At 43.8% G+C, this 24264-nt stretch overlaps 1 protein-coding gene across 1 annotated transcript in view; it reads right to left on the bottom strand.

The window, feature by feature from the left end:
* Positions 1-23641, bottom strand: part of cyld (cylindromatosis (turban tumor syndrome)) — a 78562-nt gene extending 54921 nt beyond the window's left edge. Inside the window, exons 1-4 of the mRNA XM_072518231.1 lie at positions 23469-23641; positions 13100-13771; positions 6645-6944; positions 2742-2844 (exon numbers count right to left, since the gene is read on the bottom strand). Of these exons, the coding sequence (XP_072374332.1) occupies positions 2742-2844; positions 6645-6944; positions 13100-13603 (907 nt within the window). The 5' untranslated portion in view covers positions 13604-13771; positions 23469-23641. The remainder of the gene's footprint in view (positions 1-2741; positions 2845-6644; positions 6945-13099; positions 13772-23468) is intronic.
* Positions 23642-24264: the final 623 nt, after the last annotated feature.

The raw sequence follows: 24264 nt of genomic DNA, 5'->3' as shown, positions 1-24264 counted from the left end.
TCTTATACTTTGGCACATTAACAGTAAGCACTTAGTCCCTCAAAGACTGGAAACCCAAAAGCATCTATTTCACCTGTAATCCTAAATTCGACTGAGACTTCTCCATTTCCCAAATAACAAGCCTAAATGTACTGGTCAAATCTAGCCAATGACTACCACACTGTATGGCCTAAGTGACAGGAACTGGGAATGGTCTTTAGTTCAGCGAAGAAAACGACCTTTTGCACAACCGGCTTTTGGACTTCAGTATCTGCGGCTGAGCGGTTTCCGGAGATTGGCAGTCCCCCTCTATCTCTCTGTTAACCTGCTTCCTGGCTCACAGCATTCTATTACCACTAAATGCATCAACTGCGAAGAAAACTATTATTTCCAGTTCCTTCCTTTCTCTTAGTTTCTGCCCAGGCATGGTTTACAAAATACATGACAGTTTGATTTTACTTGTGCAAAATACAATACATTCATTGTAGAGTTTTCTGTAGGTACCTGTATAGCAATTATATATATTAACATTTTGGCTCACATCAATTTGAGAAACTGGAACTCTTTCAGGCACACACAATTTCAACAACCCAGACAGGTAAAACCAGTTTGCTTTGCTCAAAAGAGGACACTCTCCTATACATTGTAACATTATTTTCCGATCGCCCATACCAGACTAGCACCAATTAAATTTAGAAATTATTTCTTTCCCCTTCGTCCTATCCCCAGAATAGTGCAACTTTTTAAACTTCTATGGTATGTTATTTTAAACTGTTCTACACTGATCTTAGCAACAAAGGGAAATGGCAATGGTAAACCGTGTGACATTTCAATAATTTGGTTTATGTCAAATGCTTCAAACTGGGGGAAAAACGATTTGGTCCAATGATTGCGAAATTTGGAAATCTTTCTACTAAGCTTGGAATGGAATTTTAATTACTTTGAATTTGTGAGCAATTAGCATAGTTAATTTACCAGATGATAGCTATTTATCACAATCATGAAATTTGGCCAAATGGACAAACGTGGTAGATGCAGAACATTTAATGATACAGATAAATTTGTGGGGAATATTGTGGGTCATATGTATTAGCAAACTTGCATTGAAAAGTATATTTTCTTCAGAAATAGTTTAGTCAATATACAAGATGTAAAGGATATATTTAATTTAGTTTTCTATTTACCACACTCTCATATATTAGTCATGACAGAAATTTTAAAAATGCTATTCTATTTGTGATTCTTTTGGACATCCACAGTCTCATTACAACACAAGAGGTTCCATATTGACAAAACCCAGTTGAGCATCGTTTTGATCAGAGTAACAATCATTGGAAAAAATGTGGTCCATTCAGCCCCACAAACCAGTTCCACTATTCAGTTAGATCACTGCTAATCCGTACCTTCCTTTTATGCTTTTTGGTTTCTTATCCCTTAATATTCTTGTTTAATGAAAATCTATCAATCTCAGGTTTAACATTTCGAAGTGACCTAGACAGTGTTCAAGATTTCCAAACCTAAGTCCTCACATCACCCCTGATTGACCCAGCTATAATTTTATCAATAGAATCCCTACAGCGCAGAAGGAGGCCATGTGGCCCATCAAATCTGTACTGGCCCTCCGAAAGTGCATTCTACAATCGGTGCAACTCAGCACGCTGATCATGGCCAATCCACTTAACCTGCAAAATTTTGGACTGTGGGAAGAAACCGGAGGACCCTGGAGGACCCTGAAGAAACCCACGCAGGCACAGGGAGAAAGTGCAAACTCACACACAGACAGTCACCCGAGGCCGAATCAAACCTGGGTCCCTGGTGCTGTGAGATAGCAGTTTTAACCCTGTGCCACCGTACCTCCCCTTATTCTGGACTTTCCTCACCAGAATAAATGGTTTCCATCTCTCCTACTAAATCCTTTAATGTTCTTAAACAATTTAATGATATCACCTCTCAAATTTTGAGCATAAAGAATGGTTTACAAGGGCTCTGACATTAACATTGTGTTTTTCTTTTCTGTTTAAAACAAATATTGAGAAAAGTTTTATAATACATACATGTCTCCGTCTTCAGAGATTAATTTGTATCATCTGCTAAACAGACTGGCTCAAAACATTGTACAGATTTACATTGCACGGTTAAAGATAGAGCTCTGTGACATCATAAAGAACGTAACAACATACACTAATGCTCCAGCAACAGTAATTTATGCAAGCAACCATAACTCATGGTGTGAACTAACTGAATGTGAACATACACCTTGGAAGGAATTTAATACCCCCCACCTTCCCCAAGTGGAATTCAGAGACGGGCGGGTTCAGATGAGAACCTTGCTGCTTTCCTACCTCTCCCGGTCAAGCTCAGGGCAGGAAGGATAGGAGGTACCTTTCCCACCTGCAGACAAATTGAGGCACTCAAGAGCCTTATCCCACCATAGATGGCATTTAACCAGCAGCAGGCAGGGTTCTTGCCATCTGAGGAGACTGCCTAGAAAACCCTGTGGCGTTGAAGGGCAAGGGGACCCTAGCTCACAGCCACTCTGTGCCCAATCGAGGGACCCATCATCGAGAATGAGGGGTGCCGCGGAAAGCCATCCCCTCTTGCCTTCCAACAGATCTCTTAGTAAGACAACAGAATCTCATGTGACTTGGTCAATCTTCTCTACAAACTTCATTAAATTTAAAAACATTTTGAATCAAGATTAAATGCAAGGAATTTCCAGAATTAACTCTTATAACTTTAAAGGAACAGAAGGTATATCGTACCTAGTATTACATCTTCTATCCACAGAAGAGAGACATTTCCTTGTGGAATATTGTACAGTACTTTTCCTTCCCATGTGCCATCCCAATCACCCAAGACATTGTCCTGAAAACAGAAATGTTAATAGTTCAGTGGTTTTTATTTACATTAAGCATTCTTGTACTGCGCAAGGGATTAAAATAATGCCCCGGCCTAGAGTATACATGTTTAATGCTGAATACATTGTACATAATACAAATAATGTAGTTATATTGCAGCAATGGCTTTTAAATATTTTTCTCCTCTACCTGAACTTTTCGTCTTGATTCCATTCCATTACCTTTGTGTTTCAGTTTTCTGAACCCTTCACTGCAGCAGTTCATTACCCCCCCCCCCCCCCCCCCCCCCCCCGGCCGCCGCCCCCGCCCCTGCCCCTGCCCACTGCACTATATACAATAGTGGCAGGGTGCGGGAGAGAGAGAAGAGAAATGCTGATTCACAAGGTGCCTCATCGCTCAGTATTGGATCCAAAATAGTTTCCAATTTACAAAAATTTAAATTCAGCAATTCAATGCAAAGTGGTCAGATTTGCTGATTACATCAAGCCGAAAGGAACATAGAATTGGAAGCTCAATTAGAAAACAGACAATACGTTGGACAAAGCATTTAGTAGGCAGAACAATGACGGCACAGTGGTTAGCACCGTTGCTTCACAGCACCAGGGTCCCAGGTTAAATTCCCGACTTGGGTCACTGTCTGTGCAAAGTCTGCATGTTCTCCCTGTGTCTGCATGGGTTTCCTCCAGGTGCCCCGATTTCCTCCCACAAGTGTCGAAAGACGTGCCGTTAGGTCATTTGGATATTCTGAATTCTCCCTCCGTGCATCCAAAAAGGCACCGGAATGTGGGACTAGGGGCTTTTCACAGTAACTTCATTGCAGTGTAATAAGTCTATTTGTGACAATAAAGATTATATCAAATTTAATGCACCCAGGTTTAAAATGCACAGGAAGGAAAATCTGTGACCGAATGGTGCTAAAATAGCAAAGGAACAAGGCAAAGCGACCTAGGAATCTTAGTAGACCAAGTCTGACCAATGCGAAGCAGCAAATCTAATGGAATGTTAAATTGCACTGCTAATACAGTAAAATTCGAGTCACAGAAGGTAATCATCAAAATTTATATACACTGGCCAGACCACACCCTTAATGCTGCATCTAATTCTGGTCTCCAAGAAATCATTCAAGCACAAAAGGCAGCAGAGTCAAAAGGCTTAATCCTGGTGCCAGAGATCAGAGTTGCTATGAAGCACTGCAGAGGCTTGGGCTTTTTGGTTTAGAAAGGAGGCAAGATGCTAGAAATGTTGGAAAAAGTAATTCTGGATACAAAGCATTCTATACACCTGGATCACATATACTTTTGAACGAAGGGGGGAAAGTAAAAACATTATTGGAAAAAGTATCCATTCGGCTCAGGGGGACAAAGTGAGAACATAGGTCTAGAATTTACAGTGCAGATGGAGGCCATTCAGCCCATCGAGTCTGCACTGGCCTTTGGAAAGAGCACCCCACTTGAGCCCACGCCTCCACCCTATCCCAGTAACCCCAACTAACCTTTTTTGGACACGGAGGGCAATTTAGCATGGCCAACCCACCTAACCTGCACATCTTTGGACTGTGGGAGGAAACCGGAGCACCCGGCGGAAACCTACGCACACAGGGAGAACGCGCAGACTCCGCACAGACAGTGACTCGAGCCGGGAATCGAACTTGGGACCCTGGAGTTGTAAAGCAACTGTGCTACTGCACTGCTAAGGTATACTTACTAAAAGGAGAATTTTCCTCATTTAGAATTTTATTTCAAGAGAAAGGAATATTATACATATTTTCTGAAGAAGCTTGAACACAGTTGTCTAAGTGCGGGATCTCCCCACTTCTGAAGATTTTTTCTGAGGTTCAATTTATTGCTGCCAACAGCCCTCTAGCCCCACACCCAGGTGCTTTGTGCAAGCTTCCCCAATAAATGCTGGCAGGATTTCAGGCTGAACAGAGAAGGGCATTACAACGATCCAATCCTTGGCTGATGTCTATCCATCCAAGCTTTCTAACAAAGGTCCATTTATCTGCCAACAGGAGCAAGAAACCAGATATACTCCTCCCCTAGCTGAAAAAAGGGACAGAACCTAGGACCTTCCCTGTCTGCAAGGCTTGGGAAGATCATGCAGCACATTTATCCATTGGGAATCAGACAAAATCAACAGCACTTTTGCTTCTTAGTCATATGGGCCTGCATTTTTAAACAGCACATGGGCTATTATATTTTCTTGCCTGAAACCAGACTTTACCAACAAAAGAAAAATCAGAGGAGGAACAGTGGAAAAATGTATATCACCTCTCATGGGCATTGTTTTGCTATGTTGGATTCTCTCTTCTACTGCACAGACCCCTCCCCTTTTGAACATTTCTTCAGATTTATCTTTCCACCTAAAATGGTGCTTTTAGAGATGTTGGTGAATATAAACAGAATGTGGTATAATTGCAATTCAAATGCAGGGTTGGGGGGGGGGGGAAAGAGTGGGAGGGAGGACCATAATCAAAGAGAAGGGGAATACTTCCAGTGACCTGTTCAACATTTGCCCTTTATTCAACACAATTTAAAAGCAATTTGCCATTTATTGCAGCGGTGTTTGTGGGATCTAGTACACAAGCGGACTGCTTATTTTTCTACAATAAAACAGAGACAACATTTTGAAAAATACTTAATTGGCTGTGAAGATCCTGAGGCACCAAAAGCATTATACTAAAGCAGGTCCCTTCTTTGCTGCAGTGTTGTTGCAGAGTGCAGCTGGAGTTTGGTGAAACAGGTGATGATAAGTCCCTTCTTTTTTCTGCTCTTTAAAGTAAATGATTAGGGATTTTGGAGCGCAAGGGAAAAGAGGGAGTAACTCTTAGAGAGCACTGGAGGCCACAGAGAGTGTGGGAGACAGGCAGACGCACACAGAGAGGGAGGGAGACAGACAGACGCACACAGAGAGGGAGTGTGGGAGACAGAAAGACGTACACAGAGAGGGTGGGAGACAGACAGACAGACAGACGCACACAGAGAGGGAGTGTGGGAGTCAGACAGACAGACCCACACAGAGAGGGAGGGTGGGAGGCAGACGCACACAGAGAGGGAGGGTGGGAGGCAGACGCACACAGAGAGGGAGGATGGGAGACACACAGACACAGAGGGAGGGTGGGAGAAACGGAGACAGGGAGAGATATAATAATCTTTATTGTCACAAGTAGCTTACATTAAAACTGCAATGACGTTACTGTGAAAAGCCCCTAGTCGCCACATTCCGGCACCTGTTCGGGTACACAGAGGGAGAATTCAGAATGTCCAAATTACCTCGAGAGGGAGGACAGGATACTTGCTGAGAGGATGTTGCCCCTCATGGGAGTCTCAGGATTGAAGGGTGCCAATTTAAGCTTGCGATGAGGATTTTTTTTCTCTTAGGATTGAGTGTCTTTGGAATTCCTTGCCAGTGAGCGGAGGGGTCCTTGTGGATATTTAAGGCTGAGATAGATAGATTCTTGATCAGTAAGGGAATCAAGGGTTGCGGGCAAAGGGCAAGCAAGTGGACGTGAGGAACGCCATTTCTGCCATTATCCTATTGAATGGCGGAGCAGGCTCAATGGGCCGAACAGCCTACTCCCGTTCCCTTTCTTTTGGCCTTATGGTTGAAGGGTGTTTCAATTGCGTCATTGATGAAGCTGTATTCATAGGTGTAGTTCTTGACATCATTAGACTCAACATTTCCAAAAGAAAAATTAGTTCAATGCTCACCCTCAGAGACAGGTGACAACTAGTTTCAAATGTAGCAGCAGAAGGTGTTCCACATCAGAGAATAAAATCATAAACACTTACAAAGAAATCTTCTCACCATGTCAACACCTAAAAAATAGCCATAGTCTTCTTTTCCTGATAGTAGACCGCAAAATACGACTGTTCCAAACATTAGTTCATTTTCTATGTATGTAGACACCCTGGAGTTAATTTCTATTGCAGACTTCTCACTGTACAGAAACATTTCAATGTTGCCAGATTGGAGTTCAGTGTCATCTTCTTCTTCAACAAGTTCCAGTTTGTCAAAAGGAACAAAAACTCCACAATCATCTTCACACCTAAAGAGCTGTTTTCCTTTGTATGAGCCATCGGTGTAGCCTTGACCCCTGCCTTCTTCCTGTTAAATCCAAGACATTAATACCTTAATAAAATAGGCTTCAAATAAACTGAAGAATAAAGATATTACACAAAATAAATAACTGGCTATCCATATACAAACCACAAAAGGTTATAATAGCAGGTACATTCCCTACAATCAAAAAGACCAGTGAGAAAACAGTTGTTTGATTAAGTGTCACATTGCGATTTTTTTTTTTTAAAACAGTAAGAATTTTGGAATCTGTTGAAATGCTACATTCCAACCAAAGTGACTGCTCACAGGGTTAAAACATAATCAACAGACCCAAGACATTGATGATGCATGTTAAAGCCAAATGTGTTCATTTGTAGAATTTCACATCTTAGACTAATTCTAATGCAATGGTGGTCCACCATTTCAACCCAAGACAGCCCCAATTCCTTTTGAAATTAGGAGAGTCTTTCTTTATACCAAAGAGGTAGGTGGTAGCCAATTTTTAGGACAGGTTTACTGGTGAATTCACCGAATGGAGAGAATGCGTTATCAAAGTATTTCTCAGTTCATACAAAGGAAGTGCATGAAAGAAAAGCCAATACCCGGTTCAAATCACTCATGGGTCCTATCGTTACACCCCAGGTTTAATGGACAGTACAGTAAGCTTGTGAAGAAAAACATTTGGATCACTTACATTAGTGACAAGGAGAATATTTGAAGACCTAAAACTTTACGTCACTTTTGTGGTACTTACTGTTTTTATTCACTCATGCATTTAGTCTGTGGAGTTCTCCCAATTATTATATTTTGCATTTTAACTTGGAATATCACATGTAAACTATGTAAATTACTTGAATAAGGATTGCAAAAGGAAACAGGAATTCAAAAACGAGGAAATATAGGAAAACAAATAAGGAATAATTTTCAAATTTTAAAGCTATTAATTTGAGGAAACTAGTCCAGAGAATGTAAATGAACTTCAGATAAATGTAAAATGATTACTTTGGCAGCAAGCAACCAGAATAAAAACATGCACATATAAACCCTGCTCATCAGGAAAGGGATCTGGATGTTGCGTGTTTACAAACAAAAATGTTGAAACCATTAGCTGGCTTCAGTGAAAACAAACAAGGTGTGTTGCAGTAACAGAGGAACAGAAGACAAATCAAGGTGAAAACAGGTTTATGCCCTGATTAGCTTTCATGGTGTGTTGTGTCACCATAAACATAGGAAGGACATCATTGAGAAGGGTACAAAGTAACATTGACAGGATAGCAGGTCTCAGTATTTTGAGGAACTTGTCTTATTTAAGTAGCTTACTGTCTTTCTGAAGCAATGACAGAACTGGAGTATAATATTTACCAAGAGAAAAACCTATCAATATTCCAGGAAAATCAAATCTGATCTGTTGAGGATTTCCAGTATTTTCTATTTGTCATTCGCATTGGAACATAGACCCAAGAATTTAGCCACATCTTCCCAAGCTTAATTATTCCCCATTTCCTCTCATCTTATTCCTTCTACTTCTCGGACCACTGCAGACTACAGTAAAGGATGACCATTTTCTGACTGAGATACTGGCATCTGGAAATTCCACACGCCTACTTGTCATCATCTGACTACACAGCTCTGATTCACTGTGTTACTTCACAGCACAGTATGGAAACAGAAATTGAAAATATTTGCAGTCACCACTCCTCAGACTAGAATGCTCTTATTGATATAAAGTACCGTGCTCTTGTGTTGTCATTCTATGTAGAAAATAAAAGTTTGATTTTCAGTAAGTTTCAAATTTCTAAATGAGAACATAATGATGAGAAGTTTAAGGTAGAAAAAAAATAATTTATCATAATGCAATGGTAAAGACTTTAGTGCCTGCTGAAATAAAAATTTATGCTGGCCAAAATCATATTCTAAAAATACTTAAGACTACACAATTTTCTCACGGTCTATTTTATTATGCAAATGATAGGAATATTGGCATACCAAAATTGTCATCTTATGCTTTATCAAAACCACTTTGTCCATGTCACCTGTGGAACTTTCCATGTGTTAACAGTCTACTTAATAATAATCATTATTATTACTTTCCGTATGATAACGGTCTACATAGCTAATCCAATTTCCTGCAATGTCAGTAGGTGCACTCTAATACGATTCCCAATGTTAATCTACGGCTTCCCATGACACACCACCTCATGCTGCATTTTTCTTTTAAAACTCGCCAACTACCTGTCTGGGTCCTCCCAAAGAAATGTTATAGTTTCAAAAATAAAAGTTAAGAGAGAGAGAAATGAGGGGTGGGGGGTGGAGGCAGGAGTTTTGAAGTCTCCTATCCATATATCCTGGGCTGGGAGAAGGAGCAGCAAATGGAAGTCATGAAAAAAGTACCTGAAGGGTTAAGAGTGAAATGAGTGACAGGGAAGTGGGGTTGGATGGTGTTGAGAATTTGTAGGGCTAACAGTGTAGTAAAACAGTGTTAGTGAAGAAAGGGGTTATGGAAGCTAGATAGAAAATAAAGGTGTTAGAGGGGGTGGGAAGCCACATTTTCCACAGACTTTTGCAGGTGGCTAAACTGGTGATGTAGGAGGGAGGGTTTCAGATTTTTGGACCATTGCGATCTCTTCCGGGGCAGATGGGACCTGTACAAGAAGAACGGGTTGCATCTAAACTGGAGGGCACTGATATCCTGGCTGGAAGATTTGCTAGATTCACTCGGGAGGATTTAAACTAGTATGGCAGGTGGGTGATAACCAGAATGTGATCTTAGAAGGTGTAATAACTGAAGGGGAAATAAAGAGCCAAAATAAAAGAACAACATCACCCTCAGGCAGAGCAAAAAAGGTGACAATTGTGAAAAGGGAGGTGGTCAATGCAGGATTGAGGGTGTTGTACCTAAATACGTGCAGTATACGAAACAAGGTAAATGAGCTTGTTGCACACCTTGAAATTGGCCGGAACTATGTTGTGGACATCACAGGGACGTCAGGGCTGGGATCTAAATATCCAAGGATGTGTGTCCGATCGAAAGGACAGGCAGATGGGCAAAGGGGGCGGGGTTGCATTGTTAGTGAGGAATGAAATTAAATCGATAGCAAGGAGCGATGTAGGATCAGAAGGCATAGAATGTCTGTGGGTAGAGTTGAGGAATCGCAAAGGTAAAAAGACCCTGATGGGAGGTATGTACAGGCCCCCTAGCAGTAGTCAGGATGTGGAGCAGAAAATAAATCAGGAGTTAGAAAAGGCATGTAAAAAAGGCAATATCACAATAATCATGGGGGACTACAATATGGAGGTGGACTGGGAAAATCAGGTTGGTAGTGGATCCCAAGAAAAGCGAATTTGAGGAATGTCTAAGAGACTTTTTTTGGAGCAGCTTGTGACAAGAGCCCACTAGGGAACAGGCAATTCTGGATTTGGTGATGTGTGATGAGGCAGACTTGATTAGGTAACTTAAGGTGAAGGAATCCTTAGGGAGCAGTGGCCACAACATGATAGAATTTACCCTGCAGTTTGAGGCGGAGAAGCTGCAATCAGATGTAACGGTATTACAATTAAATAAGGGTAACTTCAAAGACATAAGGGAGGAGCTGGCCAGAGTTGATTGGAAAAGGAGACTAGCAGGGAAGACAATGGAACTGCAAAGGCAGGAATTTTGGGGGGTTATTCAGGAGGCACAACAGAAATTCATCCCAAGGAGGAGGAAACATCCATGGCTGACGAGGGAAGTCAAGGACAGCATAAAAGCTAAAGAAAAAGCATACAAAGTGGCGAGAATTAGGGGGAAGCCAGAGTATTGGGAAGCCTTTAACAGCAGCAGAGGACAACTAAAAAAACAATAAGGGGGGAGAAGATGAAATCTGAGTGCAAGTTAGCTAGTAATGTAAAGGAAGATAGGAAGAGTTTTTTTCAATATATAAAAGGTAAGAGAGAGGCAAAAATAGATATTGGACCACTGGAAAATGTGGTTGGAGAAGTAATAATAGGAAATAAAGAAATGGCAGGCGAACTTTGCAACAGTCTTCACAGTGGAAGACACCAGTGGGATGCCAGAGCTCCAGGAGAACCAGGGGGCAGAAGCGAATGCAGTGACCATTACGAAGGAGAAGGTTCTGGGGAAACTGAAAGGTCTGAAGGTGGATAAATCACCTGGACTGGATGGACTACACCCCAGGGTTCTAAAAGAGATATCTCAGGAGATTGTGGAGGCACTGGTGGTGATCTTTCAGGAATCACTGGAGGCAGGAAGGGCCCCAGAGGACTGGAAAGTGGCTAATGTAACACCACTGTTTAAGAAGGGAGGGAGGCAGAAGACGGGAAATTATAGGCCGGTTAGCCTGACTTTGGTCATTGGTAAGATTTTGGAGTCCATTATTAAAGATGAGATCGCGGAGCACTTGGAAGTGCATGATAAAATAGGACTGAGTCAGCACGGCTTCGTCAAGGGGAGGTCACGTCTGACAAATCTGCTGGAGTTCTTTGAGGAAGTAACAAGGAAGTTAGACAAAGGAGAACCAGTAGACATGCTTTATTTTGATTTCCAGAAGGGCTTTGACAAGGTGCCGGATAGGAGACTGTTAAAGAGGTTAAGAGCCGATGGTGTTAAGGGTAAGATCCTGGCATGGATAGAGGATTGGCTGACTGGCAGAAGGTAGAGAGTGGGGATAAAGGGGTCTTTTTCACAATGGCAGCTGGTGACTAGTGGTGTATCTCAGTGGTCAGTGCTGGGACCACAACTTTTCACAATATACATTAATGATCTGGAGGAAGGAACTGATGGCACTGTTGCTAAGTTTGCAGATGATACAAAGATCTGTGGAGGGGCATGTAGTATTGAGGAAGCAGACAGGCTGCAGAAGAACTTGGACAGGCTAGGAGAGTGGGCAAAGTGGCAGATGGAATACAATGTGGAAAAGTGTGAGGTTATGCACGTTGGAAGGAGAAATGGAGGCAGAGACTATTTTCTAAATGGGAAGCTGCTTAGGAAATCAGAAGCACAAAGGGACTTGGAAGTCCTTGTTCATGATTCTCTTAAGGTTAACATGCAGGTTCAGTCGGCAGTTAGGAAGGCAAATGCAATGTTAGCATTCTTGTTGAGAGGGCTAGAATACAAGACCAGGGATGTTCTTCTGAGGCTATGTAACGCTCTGGTCAGACCCCATTTGGAGTATTGTAAGCAGTTTTGAGCCCTGTATCTAAGGAAGGATGTGCTGGCCTTGGAAAGGGTCCAGAGGAGGTTCACAAGAATGATCCCTGGAATGAAGAGCTTGTCGTATGAGGAACGGTTGAGGACTCTGGGTCTGTACTCTTTGGAGTTTAGAAGGATGAGGGGGGATCTTACAGGATACTGCATGGCTTGGATAGAGTGGACGTGGAGAGGATGTTTCCACTTGTAGGAAAACCTAGAAGCAGAGGACACAATCTCAGACGGAAGGGATGATCCTTTAAACCAGAGATGAGGAGGAATTTCTTCAGCAAGAGGGTGGTGAATCTGTGGAACTCTTTGCCGCAGAAGGCTGTGGAGGCTAAATCACTGAGTGTCTTTAAGACAGAGATAGATAGGTTTTTGATCAATCTGGGGATCAGGGGTTATGGGGAGAAGGCAGGAGAATGGGGATGAGAAAAATATCAGCCATGATTGAATGGCGGAACAGATCAATGGGCTGAGTGGCCTAATTCTGCTCCTATGTCTTATGGTCCTTTATTAACTACACAATGCCATGCTGTCTGGACCATTCAAAAGAGGAAAAAGGGGAAAGAATTACAAGTAAAAAATACAAGATTAAAAAATGTTTTTAAAAATAGATAAAAGGATGCAGAAAAGGTGGGAGAGAGAACCTTCACCAAAGTGACAATTGTGACAAGATAAACTTCATTCTCCAACTTCCCTCGTTAAAGCGTGGAAGGTCCACTAAGAATTCTTAATTTTTCACTCTGTTCAGGATCTGCTCTGACAGATAGAGGCCAATGTGTATCCTATAGGACTTCACAAAGCAGGAAAGAAATTGCTTTTTTCAGAGCAAGCATGCAGAATAATGATTAAGGCAGAAAATGAGCTGATTTAAGGATTGCAGCCTTTGATTATTCAACATTAAAGTTAATTGGGAAAGATATAAAGTTTCTACCTCCCTCCCCCTCTTTTAGTTCAATATAATTTACCTTATTACTTTCAAGAAACAGAAAAGAATTTGAACACTTACCAACAATTCCACTCCAAAACATAATTCACACAGCAACTTGCTCTGTAGCAACGATCCCTTGAATCGTACAATACCGGGCACTTTCTCATCACCAGACCGCAGCTGAACTTTAACCCGAGAATCATAATCAATCTGGAGTGCTTTCTGCAGTTTTGGTTTGTTTTTGGACAGAACATGCCTCTCATCACAGGCTGAAACAGCTAAAAGCAGTTCAGCTACCCTGCCCTCAATTTCTTGCAAATCTTTTTCTTCAACAAGCATGACAGTATATGGCTGTTCTAAGCACTGCACAGTAATAACCCCTCTTTTATTCTTGTTAGAATGAACATTTGACATGTGAGGACCTCGATCATGAAGTATTAGCATACGACCTTTAACTAGTCTTAAAGGTATTTGAGTATGTTTATCAATTGCACTACATTCTTGAGGAACCAAATAATATTTGGGTTCATCACGAAGTGTCACATTGGACTTCTCTTTGCTCCATATAGCAGAATTCAACATGATGCAGGTTTTCAGTAAAAATGTGTTGATCGTATCTCAAAGTCAATGTGTTATTATGATTTTATGGGCCCAGAAGGATGTACACTCGCCATTCTGCTGAACACAGATTCTGCAGCAGAAAGATAAATTCTTCAAGTGAAGGACATTTGTCAAAGGTTCGTTGGACAGCTGGAAAAGAAAAAAAGATAGTATTTTAATATTATTCTAACCATTTTTTAATAAACTGTTCTATAATTTCCACACAAAATACAGGAGGCAGTGCATCACGTATACATGAATTATTCAGCAAAAGTTATAATTGCAACTGTTTTGTGAACTTACAGTCACTCTTGCATAGTGGTCATATGACAGAACTAGCAATCCATAGGTCTGGATTAATGGTCCTGACAAAAGTCCAAATTCTACAATGGCAGCTGGAGGAATTTAAATTCCGCAAGTCAGTCATTTGCATGAAAATGTTTAAGAAGAATAAAACCAGATGGTAAATCAAATATTTCAGCCAACATCCCACACTCCTCCATCCTCATCGCTGGGTACGTACTGTCCCACTGGCAGACTTAACCTGATACCTCATCGCATCGGGTAAACATGGGCAAGGAAACCTCCAGCTAATTATCATCTACCACTCTCCCTCAGATAATGAATCAATATCCCTTCATGTTGAGCACCACTTGGGACTAACACAGAGGGTAGCAAGGGCACAGAATGGGGTGGCACAGTGGCAGAGTGTTTAGTACTGCTGTTTCACAACTCCAGAGACCCGTGTTCAATTCCAGCCTCAGGTGACCATCTGTGTGGACTTTGCACTTTCTCCCCGTGTCTACATGGGTTTCCTTCCACAATCCAAAGAAGTGCAAGGTAGGTGGATTGTCAATGCTAAATTTCCCCTTAGTTTTCAAAAGGTTAGGAGGGGTTATGGGGATACGGTGGAGGTGTGGGCTTTAGATGGGTGCTTTTTCCAAGGGCCAGTGCAGACTTGATGGGCCAAAAGGCCTCCATCTGCAATATAAAATCTATGATTCTATGAATGTGGGTGGACTTAATTGTGTAGAAGCAAGAATCACTCAGTTGTATAACTGATCAAGTTATGAAGGACGTCGCTAATAGATTGGGCCTATGGCAACTGGCACGGAAACCAGGAGGAAAATAATCTACTTGACCTCACCAATCTACCTAATGCTGGTGCATCTATCCATGACAGTGTCAGCATGAGTGACCACAGCACAGTCCTCGTGGAGACAGTCTCATCTTCACACCCTCTTATGTTGTATGCTCCTTACCCTGTGAGACGCGAGGTAGATTCAGAACAGATCAAGCAGCTCAAAACTGGACCCACACAAGACACTACTGGCCTTGTGAATTCCATCACAATCTGTAACCTCGTGGCCCGGTATATCCCTCATTAGGGGAGGCCATAGTCCCAGATAACAATAGGCTGCTGTCCCCTTTGAGGGGGAGAGCTGACTGGCGGTGATTTAACCCGAAGATCACCACACCTCAGGCAAGGGGCAAGGTTGAGAAAGCAGGGCCTTAATGAATAACCTCAGATGGTACAGGAATTGAACTTGCACTGCTGGCCTTGCTCTGCATCATAAACCAGCTGTCTAGCCAAGTGAGCTAAACTAGCCGTTCCACTACTAATACTATCACATCAGGGAGATCATAGAAATGTTATAGCAGAGAAGGGGCCATTCGGCCCATCTTGTCCATGCCAGCCAGCAGACGCCCAGCTGCCCTTTCTAATTCCACCTTCCAACACCCGGTCCATACCCTGTATCTTACAGCACTTACGGTGCAGGTCCAGGTACTTTGCTTCAATGGGAAGTGTGGAACCACATGTCAGAAACAGCACCAGACACATCTAAAAATGAGGCGCCAACTTGGTGAAGCAACATGGGACTAAATGCAATTGCAAAATAACTGAGCACTCTGGATACAAAGGAAATGGGTTCCAACAACTTGCAACTGCAGTATTGAAGACGTATGCTCCAAAGCTGGCAATGCCTCTTGCCAAACTGTCCCTGTACAGCTAGAACACAGCATCCACCTGACAAAGTTAAAAACTGCCCAGCTATATTCTGTTTTTTTGTGAATGGGATAAATCCAATTTAGCAAGATCATTCTACTCTCAATCATCAACAAACCATTAGAAGGTGTCAGACAATCGATTTCTAGACTCTTAAGGTGTCAAGGGAGATATGAGATGAGTGCTACAGTACTGCACTGAGATAAGAGGTTCATCCATGATCATGGCAGAGTAGGCTCCTATTTTTTAATGCTTTTACATTTCTACAATGTTTTCAAGCACCATTTACTCGCCATTAACCTGCTCACCAATATTCTGTACTCGCCAATAACCTGCTCACCAATATTCTGCACTCGCCAATAACCTGCTCACCAATATTCGGTCTGGATTCTGCCAAGGCCATTTGGCTCCAGACCATAAAATACTTTGGTCCAAACATGCACAAAAGAGTTGAAACTCAGACGGAATGTGAGAGTGAGATCAAGGCAGCAATTGACCAAGTATGGTATTAAAGAAAATGGAAATCGGGAGGGATAAAAATCTCCACTGGCTGAAGCCATACTTGTCACAAAGGAAGGTTGTGGTTGGTGGAGGCCAATCAACTCGATTGCAGGATATCACTTCATAAGCTCCTCAAGGCTAGATCCGAAGTCCAAATCACCTTCCGCTGCTTCATTAATGACTCTTTGCTCCATCATAAAGTCAGAGGAGGGGACACTTGCTGATGATTGTCCAGTGCTCAATTCATAGAAACACAGAACATAGAAGGAGGAGGCCATTTGGCCCTTCGAACCTGCTCTGCCATTTATTCTGATCATGGCTGATCATCCAACTCAGTAACCTGTTCCTGCTTCCCACCAGCCCCCACCCCCCATGTTCTTTGATCCCTTTGGCCCCAAGTACTATGTCTAACTCCTTCTTGAAAACATACAATGTTCTGACCTCAACTATTTCCTGTACGAATTCCACAGGGTCACTCTCGGTGAAGAAATTTCTCGTTTCAGTCTCAAATGGTTTACCCTGTATCCTTAGACCGTGACCCCTTACTCTGGACTACCCGACCAACGGGAACATCCTTCCTGCATCTATCGGGTCTAGTCCTGTTGGAATTTTATAGGCTTCAATGAGATCTTCCTTAATTCTTCTAAACTCTAGCGAATATAATCCTAACCAACTCAATCTTTCCTCAAATGTCAGTCCCACCACTTCAGAAATTAGTCTGGTAAACCTTCGCTGCACTCCCTCAATAGCAAGAACACCCATCCTCAGCTAAGGAGACAAAAACTACATAATATTCCTGATGTGGTCTCGCCAAGGTCCTGTATAATTTCAGCAAGTTTGAATTCCACTTCCAACTCTTGAAATAAATAATGAAGCACCGAGTGTCCTCATGCAATAAGACCTGGATAGTATTCAGGCTTGGTGTGATAAAAGACAAGTAACATTCATGCTGCACAATTGTAGAGCAACAACTAGCTCCAACAAGATAGAGAATATCCTCATTCCCTTGACATTCAATGGTATTAGCATTGCTGAATGCCCCACCATCAACATCCAGCGGGAGAAAGATGATCACAGAAACTCAACTGGGCCAGCAGGTCAGATGCTGGGAATTTTGCAGGAAGTAACTCGCCTCCTGGCTCCCCAAAGTCTGACCACCATCTACAATCAGGGGCTGATTTAGCACAGTGGGCTAAACAGCTGGCTTGCAATGCTGAACAATTGGGCAGCACGGTAGCACAAGTGGATAGCACCGTGGCTTCACAGCGCCAGGGTCCCAGGTTCGATTCCCCGCTGGGTCACTGTCTGTGCGGAGTCTGCACGTTCTCCCCGTGTCTGCGTGGGTTTCCTCCGGGTGCTCCGGTTTCCTCCCACAGTCCAAAGACGTGCAGGTTAGGTGGATTGGCCATGCTAAAAATTGCCCGTAGTGTCCATAAGGGTTGGGAGGGGTTATTGGGTTGCGGGGATAGGGTGGAAGTGAGGGATTAATGTGGGTCGGTGCAGACTCGATGGGCCGAATGGCCTCCTTCTGCACTGTATGTTCTATGTCTATGTATGTAATGCCAGCAGCGCGGGTTCAATTCCCGTACTGGCCTCCCCGAACAGGCGCCGGAATGTGGCGACTAGGGGCTTTTCACAGTAACTTCATTGAAGCCTACTTGTGACAATAAGCTATTATTATTACTATTACAAGGCACAAGTCAGGAGTGTGTGGAAAATTTAATGCAGCAAATCCCAAAGGCTCCTTCGAGAGCACCTTCTAAACATGCAATCACCACTACCTCGAGGATCACGGATAGTAGGTGCATGGAAACACCAGCAAGGTCCCTTCCAAGTCGCATAGCATCTGACTTGGAAGCATATCGCCATTTCTTTATCATTACTGGATTAAAGTCATGAAACTCTCAACTCAAAAACACTGTGGGAGTAAGTACAGCACAAGGGCCGCAGTGGTTCATGGAGGTGGCTCACCACCACCTTCTCAAGCATAATGGGAGGGCGGGAGGGGATGGGCAATAAATGCTGGCCTTTCAAGCTATACGCCGCACAGCTCATGAACACATTCCCATGGACAATTGTTTGAAAACGTCAGACGTACTTACCCAAGCAGGATTCACCACCTCGATTTTCAAAATGTATATAATTCAAGCCAAAGATTTTTTTTTCTTAAAATAATATAGAACCAGGGCAGCAAGGTGGCGCAGTGGGTTAGCCCTGCTGCCTCACGGCACCGAGGTTCCAGGTTCGATCCCGGCTCTGGGTCACCGTCGTGTGGAGTTTGCACATTCTCCCCGTATTTGCATGGGCCCCGCCCCCACAACCCAAAGATGTGCAGGCTAGGTGGATTGGCCAGGCTAAATTGCCCCTTAATTGGGTACTCTAAATTTTTTTTTAAAATACAATAATATCAAACCTAGAGATGATTTGCCTTTGTGAGGGTCAGGTTTTCATTTTGTGAATGTTTGAAGGTGTGGCTTGTCAATGTTAAGATCAGGAAAAAACAGTGTTCATTCCTAACCCAGCCTAACTGCATACAACCTGTACAGGGCAGTCCTGCTTTCTACTCTACCATCAAAGAAGCTGAACAAAAAAGCAGCTCCCAGCTCACTAACAACAATCCTTTGAATTCTAATTCTCAGGGACAAAGTTTACATCCTGCCAAGGTCTCACATCCATATTAGGCTTTTCAAAAATCACAAGTTTAATGTATTCAATAAAAAGAATTAGCTGAAAACATTGGCTAGATGTGGTATTTTGAGTGACTGTTGACGTGAACTAATGTTTCTGCCAGGCTGAATGAGTGTTTATGAAGAGCTCTGAAGCAGAACTCCAATATTATAGTTGCAGTCAGTCAACCACTCAAGTCTAAATCATGCTGAAGAGCCACCTGTTTGAAATGCTGATCATGCTGCACACTTGACAGAGAGAACATACCCTTCAGATAGAAGTTCAATCACAGAATTGTTATGGCACAGAAGGGCATTTGGCCCACTGTGTCTGCACCAGCTCTCCGAAAGGGTAACACATAGTTCCCTTCTCCGGCCTTCTCCATGTAATCCTGCACATTTTCCCTCTTCAAATTCCAGTCCTTCTCCACCACACTTTCATGCAGAGCATTCCAGGCCCTAATCATTTCTGCACGAAAAAGGTTTTCCTCATATTACTATTGATTCTTTTACTAATCACTTGAAATCTGGCTCGCTCGGTCACAATCCCTTCACGAATGGGAACAGTTTCGCTCTAGCTACTATGTCTGTACCACTCATGATTTTGGAATGCCTCCAACAAATATTCTCTCAGCCTTCTTTTCTCACAACTTCTCCAATCTACCTTCATCCCAGGAACCATGCTTGTGAATCTTTTCAGCACTCTCTCCATTGCCTTCACCTCTTCCTGAAGTGTGGCACCCAGAACTGGAAGCAATACTCCAGCTGAGGCCAAACTAGGTGACTTATACAAGTTCAGCATCACCTCCTTGCTCTTGTACTCCGTGCTCATATTAACAAAGCATGTGATACTGTATGTTTAATAGGAGTATGTTTAATAGCCACTCTCTAAATCTTTCCTGCCATATTCAATGACTTTAGCACATATACATGCAGGTCCCTCGGATTCGTCCCTCCTTTAGAGTTGCACCCACAATTTTATACCATCTCTCCATACTATCTTTTGTTCTTTGTAACAAAATGAGAGACTTCACTTTTCTCTGCATTGAACTTCATTGCCATCCGTCCGCCCATTCTACAAACCTGTCAATGTTCTTTTGAGGTTCTGCACTAGCCTCCTCAGTTCATAACATTTCGAAATCTTGTATCATCCACAAACTTACTTAACTTTGCTCACAAGTCTGCTGTGTTGTAGTACTGTATCAAATGCCTTTTGGAAGTTCATGTACACCACATGAACACCATTGCCTTCATCAACCTTCTCTGTTAACTCTCCCATCTCGAGTAACTTAGTTAGACATGATTTTCCCTGGCTTTCCTGAATTAACTTGTATTTGCCCTTAAGATTATTAACTTTGTCCCGAATTATTGTTTCTATAAAGTTTCTTCCACCAAAGTTACACTGATTAGCCTGCAGTTGCTGGATGTATCCTTACACCATTTTTTGAACAAGAGTGTAACGTTTGCAATTCTCTAGTCCTCTGGCACTATCCCAGAGTCTGAGGAAGACTGAACAATTATGGCCAGTGGTCCACAATTTCCTCTCTCACTTCTCGCATCTGGAGGTGCATCACATCTGGTTCCAGTGAAGATAACCTGTCCAATGCCTGCCCCTTTTCATTTTGAACCGTGCTAGTGTCTGAATTACCTCCTCCTCTTTTGCCTGGGTGGCATGTATTCTTCCTTGGCAATGACAGATGCAAATTATTCATTTAGTACCTTAGCTATGTCCTCTGCCTCCATGCATAAATTCACTCCTCGGCTCTACGCCTCCTTTTATTATTTATTTGCCTATAGAAGACTTTGGAATTCCCTTTTATGTTAGCTGCCAGTCTCTTTTCATACTCCCTCTTTTCGTTTCTTCACTTCCCTTCTGAACCTTCAATTGTCGACCTGGTTCTCAATTGTAGTTTCGGCCCAACACCTGGCATACGCACTTTTTCTTCTTTATCTTAATTACTATCTGCTTCATCAACCAAGGAGCTCTGGATTTGTTGCCATACTATTCCCTTTCGAGGGCATAAATCTAGACTATATTTGGATAATTAAAATCCACCATTAGAAGTACACTACAGTTTTAGCACCTCTAATTTATTTGCAAATTTGTTTCTCTACATCCTTTCCAGTCGTTGGTGGCCTATAGAATATGCTGAACAATGGAATTGCACCTTTTTTGTGCCTTAGTTATAGCCAAATAGATTGTGTCCTTGAACCCTGAGACATCCTCCTTCCATAACACTGCAATACTCGCTCTTTAATCAATACCACTACCAATACCCCTCCTCCTTTTTCTTTCTTTCCTATATTTCTTGAACACTTTGTACCTAGGAACGTTTAACACGCTTAGCATCCAATTAGAATATTCAGCCAAACTCCTGACTGCTTATTTTACAATTAAAAAAAAAAAGAATTATACCGTCCTTTCTATCAAAAACATCCTCTGGTGTTAATATACATACAATTACATTTATTAGCTGGTCAAACATTGCAGGATGAACATGTCCAACCCCAGTGCAAGCCTAATGGCTGATATCCAAATTTTAAACCACTCACTTCAGGAAAATCATGCTGCCCTTCAATTAAACCCATTTTCCATTGTCAGATCATAATCAAGATAATCGACAGTAAAGAAAATATCACAGTCCAAAAGAAAAACACAACAGCAACAAAAGAATCAAAACTAGTCATAGCCCTTGATCAAAAGGCAATGCAATATAGTGCATCAGCTTGTAGTCCATCATGCATTCCTGAAGCAGGTCAAAAAACATGGAGCTGGCCCACAACCATAAAAATCTGAACAGGTTTATTGGAATGGTTAGCATACACTATTGTATGACCTTAAATTCACCTTAGATTTTTTAAATTCTTTCATGGGTGGGGGATTGGCAACTAGGGCAGCATTTGTCACCCATCATTAACTGCCTTAGAGAAGGCAGTGATGAGCCACCTTCCTGACCCACTGCAGTCCATATACAGTAGGTACAGACACAGTGCTGTTGGAAGAGTGTTCCAGGATTTTACCCCAGTGACAGTGAAGGAACAGCAATATGGTTCCAAGTCAAGATGGTCTATCGCTTGGAGGGGAATTTGCAAATGGTGGTGTTCCATGCATCTGCTGCCCATGTGCTTCTGGATGTTTTGGAAGGAGCTGTCAAAGGAGTCTTGATGGGTGTTGCATTGCACCTTGTATATGGTAAACTCTGCAACCACTGTGCATTGGCTGTCAAGGGTATGAATATCTAAACTTGTAATTAAAAGGTAAAACAGTGAGATAGATCACTGTGGCTGTACTCTGAAAAACAAATCCCTCAAAATTAAAACTTAATTTGCTTGGAGAAAGAACTGTCCTTCCCCCCCGCCCCGGTGGCTCTGTAAGTAAATGCACGAAGTGCTACAGTACTGAACCATCCAAAGCAGTTAACCGGCCAGCTACAATCACATGTCTGGTCTATGCACCAAACCTAGCTCATATCGAGTAACAATCAAGAAAGCACAAAAATGGCTTCAGTTACCCAAAACTTAAGGTGGGAAAACAACGGGGCGGGATTTTCTCAGCCCGGGCCGGAGAATCCCCACGATCAGTGCGAATCGCGCCATGCCGCCCCGACGGCCATTGGCACCAGCGTGGTTGGCGTGGCGTCCCTGGCGATTCTCGGCCCAAGATGGGCCGAGTCCAGCAGGCACTGTCCAAACCTGCTCTCAGCCGGCAGGAACGCGGCGTGGAAGGGTCAGGGGGGCAGCCTGTGGGGAGGGGAGGGGAATCCGACCCCAGGGGTGTGTCGGGGCCCACCGATCAGCAGGCCGGCCTCTCTGACTGGCGGCCTCCTTTCTTCCGCGCCGGCCGCTGTAGTTCTGCGCCATGTTGCGTCGGGGCCAGTGCCACTGCGCATGCGCGGATCCCGCAGCACCCAGTTCACGGCGGGATCAGCAGCTGGAGCGGCATGAACCGCTCCAGTGCTGTGCTGGCCCCCTGTAGGAGCCAGAATTGCTGATCCTGAGGCAGTGTTGACATCATCGAGAAACGCGACGGCATTTTTGACGGCATCAACACTTAGCCTCAGGATCACAGAATCCTGCCCCAGATTTGAAAAGGATATACTTATCCACACACACAGGGCCCAAAGCTTAGGTGCAATCGAACCGCGGAGCAGGGGATTGCCGGGTTTGGGGGTTTGAGGGGTGGAAGGAGCCTAGGGGAATTGAGGGGTGAAGAGGTACTTGGGGGATTGAATGGGGGGGGGGCGGAGGGGGGGAGAAAGAGGTGACGGGGGATCGATTGGGGGCGGGGGAAGAGATGCCTGCTTTGGGGGGGGGGGGGAAAGAGATGCCTGCTTGGGGAGGGGGGCGGTAAGAGATGCCTGCTTGGGGGGGGGGGGGGGAAAGAGATGCCTGCTTTGGGGGGGGGGGAAAGAGATGCCTGCTTTGGGGGGGGGGGGGGGAAGAGATGCCTGCTTTGGGGGGGGGGGGGGGAAGAGATGCCTGCTTGGGGAGGGGGGCGGTAAGAGATGCCTGCTTGGGGGGGGGGGGGGGGGGAGATGCCTGCTTTTGGGGGGGGGGGAAGAGATGTCTGCTTTTGGGGGGGGGGATGTTTGGGGGATGGGGGGGGTAGAGAGGTGCCTGGGGGATTCTGACACATTCACTCACTCAGCTCTAGTTCCCAACTTTCACTTACAGAGCCGGGACACCTCCGCTCTGCCTCTCGGGACCCTGTAATAATGAGCCGACAAGATCCCAGCTGGCGGCCGATTTACGGTGGGGGGGAAGAGAAAGCCTCCCGAAGGGAAGCCCAGAGCAGCTGTAAATAAAGGTCTATTCCCGGGCGGATGTCAACGCGCGACAACCAAACCTGCGCCTGTGCCAAGTCCCGCCTCAACTGACCCCGGCGCTGCTCCCGATTGGCAGCGCCCCCAAAGTAACTGTTCAATCGCAGGAGGCGCCGGCAAGATGCTGCTGCCTTAATGGCCAAGCCGCGACGTCAATCACCGACCTCAGAGTGCTTCCGCTATCACGTTTGGTGGAGCGGGCACCGACTGGGCATGCGCACCAGGCTCTGCTTCTTCTCCCCCCCCCCCCCCCCGCCCCCCGGGTGAGAGAGCTGCTGGAATCTGGCGGTTGGAGCTGGAGGGATCTGAGGCAGAGCGTTCACTGCTCCCAGTGCATTGATAATGCACACTGGCAAGCTGGATATTTAACCTAAATTCTCAGAAGTAAATGGCCGTGGAATTCCATGCTTAAGATTCACCCCGTGTCTGACCTTTAAAGGTTATTGCCAAAATAATATGACTCCACCCCTTTCCTGTTAATATGTCCACACGATCATACTTTCCATGCAAAATACGCATCACAGATTCCATTGGTGTAAAGTTGAACCTGTGTCCTTGAGACCAAAGTGGCACGACAGTTTGAGCATGAAATTGAAGATGTCAATTGAGATTTTAAGAGATTCGACAAGTGTAATTTTGAATATT

Source organism: Scyliorhinus torazame, chromosome 10 (assembly GCF_047496885.1).
Source record: "Scyliorhinus torazame isolate Kashiwa2021f chromosome 10, sScyTor2.1, whole genome shotgun sequence".
In the NCBI taxonomy this organism is placed as follows: domain Eukaryota; kingdom Metazoa; phylum Chordata; class Chondrichthyes; order Carcharhiniformes; family Scyliorhinidae; genus Scyliorhinus; species Scyliorhinus torazame.
This window is presented reverse-complemented; position numbering and strand designations above follow the sequence as displayed.